At 40.2% G+C, this 11165-nt stretch overlaps 1 protein-coding gene across 2 annotated transcripts in view; it reads left to right on the plus strand.

Moving 5' to 3' along the window:
• Positions 1 to 5066, plus strand: part of HS3ST1 (heparan sulfate-glucosamine 3-sulfotransferase 1) — an 86839-nt gene extending 81773 nt beyond the window's left edge. For both annotated transcript variants that reach the window (XM_032231589.1, XM_032231588.1), the window contains exon 2: positions 2345 to 5066. In XM_032231589.1, the coding sequence (XP_032087480.1) occupies positions 2471 to 3400 (930 nt within the window). In that variant the 5' untranslated portion in view covers positions 2345 to 2470 and the 3' untranslated portion in view covers positions 3401 to 5066. The remainder of the gene's footprint in view (positions 1 to 2344) is intronic.
• The last annotated feature ends 6099 nt before the right edge of the window (positions 5067 to 11165 follow it).

The raw sequence follows: 11165 nt of genomic DNA on the forward strand, positions 1-11165 counted from the left end.
GAATAGCAGTGGTATTCAAAGATGGACTGAAATTATTACAACATTAGTAAACAAGAAAAAGTTTGAAATCATAATTTCTCTCGCAATCTTGAAAAAAAATGACAAATGCAGGTGTAGTGATACAACTTGAGATGCGGTATATACTTGCAAAGTATTCTACAATAGTTTGGCATGTGAAGTCTTTACCTGTACTTGATAATTGGAAGAATTCTATTATTGTTCCCCTATAAAAATGGAAAGGTACCACAAGATTAAATGCAAAAGAAAATAAGGGCATTAGCTTAAGTAAGGGCATTATTATGTCTGAGATTGTCCTTTTGAGATTTATGATAGTACAAAAGATATAAATGGGCAATATTTGGCACATGTATTTATTATTTGTTTGTTTCTTTATTAAATTTATTTGCCACCTATACGTTATTATAGCTTAATGGTGAGCAGAAGGTGCACTCAAGAGTTTTTGTCTTCAACAGTTGTTAAAAAATAGATGACTGCTAGAAATAAAGTTTAAAGTGCATCTGTTTATTTAGAAGAATCACAAGATACAGCCTGAGTATTGACTATTTTGTACCAATGTGGAGTTGAAGGTTGGAGTGTGAAAAGGGCATTAGAATGAAATAAAAGTACATGTACGAATAAATGAAATGCTTTGTAAATGTTCCAGGCATTAGGAATATGACAATTACATGTGATGTCTTTTTAATTGTGATATATATGGATGGATGGATGGATGGATGGATGGATGGATATAGGATGCATAAGGATTGCATTGGAGATGTATCATTCAGGAAATGAATGTTTATGTATGTTTTATGCAGATGAGGCTGTGTTGTTAGCAAAACCCAAATGATTTGTAGAGACTGTTAAATACTATAGATCAGTGTTTCTCAACCTTGTCAACTTGAAGATGTCTGGACTTCAACTCCCAGAATTCCCCAGCCAGCAAATGCTGGGGAATTCTGGGAGTTGAAGTCCAGACATCTTCAAGTTGACAAGGTTGAGAAACACTGATCTATAGATTGTACGGTGCCTTGAAGAGCATGGATCTGAAAATTTATATCGAATAAGTTTAAATTTATATTATCAGTAAGTGAGAATTTGCAAATCATGCATGCCTAAATACCAAGAACAACTGTCTGAACCATTAAAAATGGAAAAAATTCTACAACATACCCATGCTGTTAGAAAGACAATGGGCCCTGTGGGAATGGGTTTTTTTCCTTCAAAATATGTGAAAATATCTACATATAAAAATAAACTTTTTCTTATAAAGACCAGTGTGAAAGGATTCTATTGTGGTGTTTGAATCACACAGAGATAATTGAATGGGGATCAAAGTGCGAAACAAATACATTAAAAAGGAAGTGGGTTGAATGGGAAAGGAAGGGGAAGTTGAATCAACTGTAGTTGGGTGAAGTTGATAAGATCCACAATAAGAGGTTGGAATCTTATAGAAGTATTGTGCCAGACTTCTCCTAATAGGCTAATTAAATAGGTACAGAAGATGCCAGAACGTTTGATAAGGTAGTTTTATTACAGAAAAGCTAAGAAGCCTTTAAAAAGAATTCTTAAAGGAATTTGAGTGACTGCTGGGTACAAGCTTTGTATATAATGACCAATATTCAGATTTCTTGTACTTCTTTATCTTACTGGTTTTATATGAAGAACAACAAACAATGATCTTTTGAACGGTATATGTATTTTATATATCTATTTCTGGATTTGGTACCAGTCTGGTGTACAAAAGGTTGTTATCCTTTGACAACATGAAAGCTAACTCACATTACATATGGACATAGGGGAAAGGATGATGATTTGCAAGGAGTAAAAAAAGTATTGCTGACAGTATTGCAATAAACAGGTTTAGTAAGACTTTTCCCCCCTCTTTTCGTCTTTGTCTTCTAATTTCTTTTTATGCTTCTCATATCTTTTCTATGCTTTGCAGAATTGCTTACTCTAAAAAAGGAATAGCGTGCGGGGTATTCATATATGCATATATTTCCAATAAATAATTGATACTATCCGTTGGCATTGGGCTGTGCTTATTTCCTGAGGGGTGTGTGTGTGAGAGAGACAGAGACGGAGGGAAGGAGAGAGAGAGAATTTGAAGCATTTGCTTGTTTTCCCATTAGGTGACTCAGTTTAGAAACAGAATTAAAATTAAAATCTCATTTGCTTTGAAACCTTGCAGATGAATAACTTAATTAGTTCTACGGTTTCCCCCTGTTTACTGTGCTCCGAGATATAGGGAGGTTTTGTATCTAAGTCTTCGGCTAAGATGAAGAGGCAAATGGATACCACTACTAATAATTTTATTGTCCTTCTGCTTTTCCCAACCCTCCAGATGCCTGAGAAGCCCACTGTTGCTTTGGTCCCAGCTCCAACATCTGCTTCCTCCATGGGGAACGAGTTCCGTGTTTCATCAACCAAGCACAGCAGCATTTTGCACTGATTGCTCCTTCCTCTCCACATGGCCTTTCTACTGCTGTCAGCATATCTTCTGCTGACTTCTGCTCAGGCTGCTCCAGTTGAGAATGGGACCCTGGTGGTGGAGACGCTGACATCGCAAGCCCTCCTCGGCAATAAGAGTGAACACTATTTGGCGCAAGTGAGGCCTCCTGGCACAAGCAGACAAATACCTCAGACGATTATCATCGGCGTGCGTAAAGGAGGGACCAGGGCCTTACTTGAAATGTTGGATGTTCACCCAAACATTGTGGTAGCAGCTACGGAAGTCCATTTTTTCGACTGGGATGAAAACTACGTGAAGGGCATCGACTGGTATAGAAGCCTGATGCCGCTTTCGTACGAAAATCAAATAACTATTGAGAAAACGCCAGGCTATTTTACCTCGCCGCAGGCGCCCGAGAGGATTCACGATATGAATAGCTCTATTAAACTGCTGCTTATTCTGAGAGACCCCACGGAGAGAGTTATCTCTGATTACACCCAAGTCTATTACAATAGGCTGGAAAACCACAAGCCTGTCCAGCCCTTTGAAGACGTTGTTATAAAAAACGGTGTCCTTAACACCAAATACAAGGCTATCCAGAGGAGTCTGTACGACGTCCATATGGGGAGGTGGCTGAAATATTTCCACTTGGATCAGATCCACATAGTTGACGGGAACACCTTGATCAGAGACCCTCTTCCTGAACTGCAGAAAGTGGAAAGGTTCCTCAACCTGCCTTCCAAAATCTTGTCTTCAAATTTTTATTTTAACCAGACCAAGGGCTTCTATTGCATTAGGAGCGACGGACGAGAGAGGTGTTTGCACGAGTCCAAAGGGCGGCCCCATCCTGTGGTCAACAGTACAGTCTTAGAGCAGCTTTACTCCTATTTCAGAGAGCACAATGAGAAATTTTACAGAATGATTAATCATTCTTTCGACTGGCATTAATGACTCCGATTTTGAAGAAAAGGGTTTCCTTGTAAAACAGTCCTCAGATGAATTATTTTCAAGTTCTTCCTCTTAAATTTCCGGGTTACATTCATTTTGATAAGAAGATGGTTATTTCCCTCCCTGAGAGAGAGGCTAGGCATGCATTCGTGTGCTCAAGGAAGAGGCTTAACTTTGGCTTTTAATTACCGGAATAAACTCTGCACCAGCTTAAGTTCCCCGACCTCAGTGGAGTTATGTCAGAACTACACTTAACATTGTCTGTTTTTATTCAGATTTATGAACAAAAGAAGCTTTGCAGAAAACCACTTTAACTGATGCTTTAAAAACCTGTAGCTGAAGTGTTATTATTCCACTTACAGGTTTTGTTGGCTGCTGTTATTTTTCTACCCAGCTCCATGACGGTGGGACTGATTTTTAAATCTTTTCATACTGTAAGATAATTATATATTAGAAGAAAAGATGACTTAGTGGTTCTATTATATAATTTTATTTATTCAGTGAAATTATAACTGTAAAGTATATGCCATTTAAATATCAAAAGTGAGTTTAAACAGTTTTGGTTTACGTTATGAGTCCCTCTATGTAGAATATTTGTAATCGGTAACACAGTTATTATTCACATAGGTTTTTTAAAAAAATAACGATTATTAAGCTTTTAATATTCCCAATTGAAGCTCTAAAGCAACACATTATACACAGTAGACATCAGGAATTCTGAAGCTGTATTCTTAGACATGATATCAATTATGTAATCATCTAATCATATAAATTATGATTAGATGATTGATCATATAAATTGTATGAGCCACCCTTCATAAATGCATAATTATTACGTCTTGTTTGTATTTTGTAATCACTTGTTCCAATAGTTTATTAATTAATAGTGTTGATTTGGCACATTTATGAGAAAGAAACTGCCTGCTCTCCAAAGTGTGGAATAATAATTTTTGTAATATCTATTTGAAGACCAGATGTATTCAAGTGCATAGTAACTTCATGTGGTACTGTATACTAGACACACAATATTCAAAATAATCAAGTATGGGTTTCTGATTTATCTATAAAACTATAAAATCTACATGGGTGCATTAGGATTTCTTTATAATGCTTTTTTTTTTTTACTGGATAGTGTAACAGCCATCGCTGCTTCTCATCTCTGCATTTCTGGGGGTTTTGTAGATTGAGGTATAAGCACATATCGCTATCACACATTGTTGGCAAATAAAGGTGTTTGGTTAGCAGCCAAGCAGGCAAACTTTACAAAAGATGATGCTAATTTCTTGTAGGGCATAAAATTGTAATTGGAAGATACTTTAACACTCACATAGACAATCCCCAGTCAATCCCCAGTTGGGAGCCGAGGTGGCGCAGTGGTTAGGGGTGCAGTACTGCAGGCCACTTCAGCTGACTGCTATCTGCCCTTAGCCTGTGGTGGAACAATCCAGAAAGAGGGAGTCCTTGTGGCTACTAACTTAAAAGATCTCACCAAAGGATTTTTAATTGCCTTTCTTAAGTCCAGACATGTTCATGTAAGTACAGGCAGTCCTTCAAAAAAACCCTAATCCCAATATATGCTTAAATATGCTTATGCTTTAAATTTAATTTTTAAGGTCCACTTAAATTTATTATATCCAGACCAGGATATAAGCTTAGTAAATAAAAATAAATAAGTTGTACTTTACTTGGCTCCAGAAATACAGCCAGTGCAGAAAAGTTGTGTTAGCTTGATCTTCAGAGCAAGCAAACAGTGGAATTTGGTACCAATGAACTTTCTGAAATGTCTTTTAAATAAGTTCTACAAACAACATTATAGCAGTTAAACGGTATATAACCAGATCGTGTCTCACAAGGGCTGTAAAGAAAGTGTTTGCTCAAACGATCAGAAAGGATCTGCGCTCCCCCAAAAAGTACAGAGCACATGGAACCTCTATGTGTAACTGCATCCCACTTGAGTTCTGCTCCTTCAGATTTCCCCTATTACAAAACGTCGATTCTCTGGACTTTGCCTCTGTTTGAACACATCGACCTCAAAATTGTTTCTCAGAGATCTGTCCAATGTATCCCTGGTATTAATTAGAGGGGAAAGAAAATAAAGCTGAATGCCTCCCATACGTAGATGGCTGTTTTAATCTGAAGCTCCTCATAAAACATCTCAAATTTAGTCATTTAAACGAGAAACAGAATCTGAGGGCCACGGGGGCAGTCCCCTTCGGGGGGAAAGGGCGGCATATAAATAAAATCAACATAAATCAACAACTTCCCGCCAGCCCCTGTTGAGTAGCTACTCAAAAACCGTAGCCTCACCCTTTGGACTTCACTTTTGAGGAAGTTTTGAACTTTGGATCTCTTGGTATTGGTATCCCGAACCCACCTTCTGCTTACTAAATCCTATTGATGCAGTTTTGCACCAAACTACGCAGCTAAGCAGTGGTGGGATTCAAATAATATAACAACCTTCTGCCCTATGACCAGCTGGGTAGGCGGGGCTCGGTGGTCATGTGACTGGATGGGCGTGGCCAACTAAGAGCCGAGGTGGCGCAGTGGTTAAATGCAGGCTACTTCAGCTGACTGCTATCTGCAGTTCGGCTGTTCAAATCTCACCAGCTCAGGGTTGACTCAGCCTTCCATCCTTCCGAGGTGGGTAAAATGAGGACCCGGATTGTTGTTGGGGGCGATATGCAATACTGCTTAGAGAGGGCTGAAAGCCCTATGAAGCGGTATATAAGTCTAACTGCTATTGCTATTGCTATAACTCAATGTCACTCATGTCAATGGGCGCTTCACCTCAGCTGTGACAATGTAATAAGGGTTAACCGGAGAGGCAGTTTCTGTAATCAGGGCAATAAAGATTAGGCTAGAAACAACACCAGAATGTTTCCTTCCTGCCTTCCTTACAGGATTAGGCCTGTAGAGTGGAAAAAAACAAAAGGAGATTTCTTCCAACAACCGGTTCTCCGAATTGCTTAGAAAGTTACCAACCGGTTCTCCCGAACAGGTGCGAACCGGCTGAATCCCACCACTGCAGCTAAGATTCTTGGATTTATTACCCTGTAGTGGTAGGTAAAAGTGTCAAGAAAAACTCCTATCAAGCTATAGATCCCTTCCCATGAACCAAGTTGTCTCTTGGTGTATGATAGGAGCATTCCTGGTTATTGATTAGGGCGGCTGGATTGTAGCCCTTTATTTTCTGCTTTCCCATTGAACATAGAGCCGAGGTGGCGCAGTGGTTAGAGTGCAGTACTGCAGGCCACTTCAGCTGACTGCTATCTGCAGTTCAGCAGTTCTAATCTCACCGGCTCAAGGTTGACTCAGCCTTCCATCCTTCCGAGGTGGGTGAAATGAGGACTCAGACTGTGGGGGGCGATATGCTGACTCTGTAAACCGCTTGGAGAGGGCTGGAAGCCCCATGAAGCGGGATATAAGTCTAACTGCTATAGAGGTCTTGCTAGATCAATCAAAACCTTTCTAGCCTAGCATCTTGTTTCCTTCTGTGCCAAAAATAAAAACCCCATCAAGAAATCTATGGCAATCTCATAAGCAGAGGGTGAATACAATGACACGGTCCATTCATTTGGTCCATTTCATTTTAGTGTCATTACTTTCTCGGTTCCTTTTTTTTTTTTAATAAAATAAGCAAAGGTATTAAAAAAAACTGCATTGGTACTCAAAACTTCCTGAATTTCACCCAATAATTGTTGGCTGCAGTCTCTTGGATCTTCTTTTTCTCATCAGCAATGTTTAAAATTACTGTAATCTTTGTTTTCTCTGTTCGTCCCTTGTAGTTATAAGCTTATGGCCCCTAATAATTATTATAATTAATAACTGGGACAACTTTTTCCTGGGGAGATGTCACCAATGGCCATTATACAGAGCTTTCGTGTTAGCTATTAGAACTACCTGGTGATTACGACTGCGGTGGTGGCACATCTCATTTGAAGCAACCTGATTTCTGGGCATAAAGCATTGCTCAGCTGCCAGGAAATGTAGCCCATGCCAGGCAGAATCAAAGCTATTTATGCCTCAAAACTGTACGAACGATGACAATTTCTCCTAACTTCAGAAATGTTACCCTCTAGAAAGATCAGAGCTTGGCTACCATTCTCCTTTTGGATACACTGGGTAGGAATAACAGGAATTAAAATTCAACATGTCCAGAAGGCAGATATTGGGGGAAGCCAAGGAAACATTCGCTCCAGTGATCCAGTTGTGGTTTTTCACGGAATCACATAAAAGGGACTCTGGTCCTGTGAAATAATGCAGATGTGCTGTATGTTGACTGGTGCCAGCCATGAATACAGGTGTTCCTCGACTTACAACAATTCATTTAGTGACTGTTCGAAGTTACAATAGCACTGGAGAAAGTCTGTGGAGATTCTCAGCCATCCAGGCCATGGCTGTCCCAAAGGTGTTTTTTTTCCAGAGGCAAATTGGGTTTTCTGGTTTTTCTTGGAAGCCGTTTCGCTTCTCGCCCAAGAAGAAAGTAACTTACGACCGTTTCTCATACTTACAACCATTGCAGCATCCCTACCGGTCGTGTGATCAAAATTCAGATTCTTGGCAACTGACTCTTATTTATGACAATTTCCTGTGGTCATGGGGTCCCCTTTTGTGAACTTCTGACCAGCAAACTCAATGAGGAAGCTGGATTCACCTAACAACCTTCTTACTACTTACTACTTACTTCTTACTGAGAGCAGACGACACTTGTCAGAACCACCTTAAATTACCCCACACCCAGCACTGGCATGCATAAGAATAGGATGTAAACTTGTTTTTTAAAAGGCACCTTTGGTTCGCGTTAAAGCAACTTCAACACACGCAATGTTCTGATTGCACCACAAACGCAGGAGTCATCCTTACCTTTCACAGAGGCACTGAGTTTTATAAATATGAGCCTGATAGTGTAGAGTAAACATATCCAAGGACCAGTGGTGGGTTTCAAAAAAATTTTGGAGCCTCTTCTGTAGGTGTGGCCTGCTTTCCGGGTCCACTGGTGGAACCTCTTCTAACCGGTTCGGTAGACTTGACGAACTGGTTCTACCGAATAGGTGCGAACTGGTAGGAACCCACCTCTGCAGTGGCCACTATCTGATAACAGCAATACAAAACTGCATGAAGCTTTTGTACATTGCTGAAAAAGAAAATATTTTGGTATTTTCCCCTGAAATTAACCTTCCGAAGGATGCTATCTTAGATGGATTACTGGTAAATCAGCCTGGTTTATCAGAAGACCCTTCACCCATTTATTTCCTTGGCAATTCCGAGAAACTTTTAAGTGAGTAAGTTCTTTTTAACAACTGACTAGTGTCAGTTAGAAGTCTATTATATTTAGCAGAGCTGTGTTTGCCACATTTTTCTTTCAAGTCTAAATCCTTTAAGATTGAATTTTAATCCAATTCTCAGAACCCCGTTTTTTACTTCTGAGCTCTCCCACGGTTTGCAAGAGTTCCCACAGTAGCAATTCCAGCTCAATCAGTGATTAGTTTAAATAATCCAGCGTGTGCAAATGTGCGGAAAGTTACTGTGGAATCAATTTTTAATAAATAAAAGAGTGTGGTGGATCAGAATTTATGTATGTCTTTTCTGTTTGCCGTCCCTGCTTGTTTACTTTCCTTAGCGCTTAATGCATACCTCATACATTAATAATTTCGGCATGCCTTGGTCAGAAGTTTAATTCAGTTCAAATTAATTAATTCTGTTTTCATTGCTAGACTGAAAAATTGAATGATAATAATATTTTAATGTGGGTTAGATGTAAGGCTCATAGCCGATTTTATAGTTTTATAGCAATAGCAATAGCAGTTAGACTTATATACCGCTTCATAGGGCTTCCAGCCCTCTCTAAGCGGTTTACAGAGTCAGCATATCGCCCCCAACAACAATCCGGGTCCTCATTTTTACCCACCTCGGAAGGATGGAAGGCTGAGTCAACCTTGAGCTTGTGAGATTAGAACAGCCGAACTGCAGATCTGCAGTCAGCTGAAGTAGCCTGCAGTGCTGCACTCTAACCACTGCGCCACCTCGGCTCTTTTGCATGTGCTTGGGGCCCCACTCACATGAGTGCCATTGCATGAGCACTGGGTGTTTGCACAAGGACACACACACACACATACCTGCCCCTCCCACAAAACTATCCCCTCCCCGGTTCCGTGCCACCAACCCAGAGAGGATTAGAAGACCTCCAAGGTCCCTTCCAGCTCTATTCTGATTGATATCTGGTTGAATCGATGAGTGAAGTTGGGGAAGTTAAAACCTTTTTCTTCATGAGGTAACGGTTTCCCCAAAAATATGTTTCATAATGATAGTTGGTTGGATGCAGTGTTTAAAGCACCAAGCTTGAAACCAGGAAACTGCATTCATTCCCAGAATCGGTTTGATGTAGCAGTTGGAGGTACCAGCTAAAGCAGTGTTTTTCAACCTTGTCAACTTGAAGATGTCTGGACTTCAACTCCCAGAATTCCCCAGCCAGCATTCGCTGGCTGGGGAATTCTGGGAGTTGAAGTCCAGACATCTTCAAGTTGACAAGGTTGAGAAACGCTGAGCTAAAGACTCTGAGACCGTGGAATTCTAATCCACTCGAGCATAAAACTAGCTGTGTGACCTTGGGCTAGTCACATTCTTCCAGCCCATTTTCCAAAAATGTTGCAGGGACTTAGCAATAGCAATAGCAGTTAGACTTATATACCGCTTCATAGGGCTTTCAGCCCTCTCTAAGCGGTTTACAGAGTCAGCATATCGCCCCCAACAACAATCTGGGTCCTCATTTTACCCACCTCAGAAGGATGGAAGGCTGAGTCAACCTTGAGCCGGTGAGATTTGAACTGTGGAACTGCAGATAACAGTCAGCTGAAGTAGCTGCAGTACAGCACTCTAAGCACTGCGCCACCTCGGCTCTATTTTCAGGGCAATCACCAGAAGACATGACTGAATTGACAAGCGGGGGGGGGGGAGGCGGGGAGGAGGAGACAACAAAGGGGTTTAAAATGTCTCTGGAATGTGGGCTCACTCCCCATAGAACAATGCAGAAAGACTAATTAGCTAACTGGAGAATCTATAAATCCATTTCTTTGGAGGATGTTAATGAAAAACTGCAGATGAACCTACTCAGAAAGGAAGGCATTGCAGATTGTACAGATGAGGATAGAATTTTACACTTAAATCACCTTTGAGCTCACTCCCTGCTTAAGCTGAAAAGAAAGGAAGTGGGGGGGAGAAAGGAAGGAAGGATAATAAAAGGAAAAAGCATTGTGAGCCCATGCCTCCAAGAACTTCCTAGCTTTATAAAAAAAAAATTAAGCTTGTTTAAGCTATTGCATTTTAAAAATTAATTGAATGCACACATCCTCCTTCCCATTGCTAGGATACAAGATATGAAGGAAATGTTTGCTTTATCCATTCAGTTTTCAGAAAACTAGTGGCTGTAATGAAAGCATCTCTTTCCCTTTTTCTATTCAGGACAGATGAGCTGTTGCCTAATCAAAACACTTGGGGTGTCATTCTTGCTACCCCCCCCCCCCAAGTTGTTTTTCTTTCAATCTATTTGAGTAAGTTTCTACGAAGAGCAGTTTGCAAATTATTTTTTGTAGACAGTCCTATTAGCCTTGGCTTTGCTGGTTAAAAAAAAACAACTGATACTGCATAATAATTCTCAACTATATAATTATAGCAGAGGTTTGTTTAAGGAAGCCTCAGAAAAAGAATAAGCAAGTAAATGTCTTGCTACCTTTCTTGCTATCCTCATGTTGTTCCTATTTAGCCGTTA

The sequence above is a fragment of the Thamnophis elegans genome, chromosome 15 (genome assembly GCF_009769535.1).
Source record: "Thamnophis elegans isolate rThaEle1 chromosome 15, rThaEle1.pri, whole genome shotgun sequence".
Taxonomy (NCBI): Eukaryota; Metazoa; Chordata; class Lepidosauria; order Squamata; family Colubridae; genus Thamnophis; species Thamnophis elegans.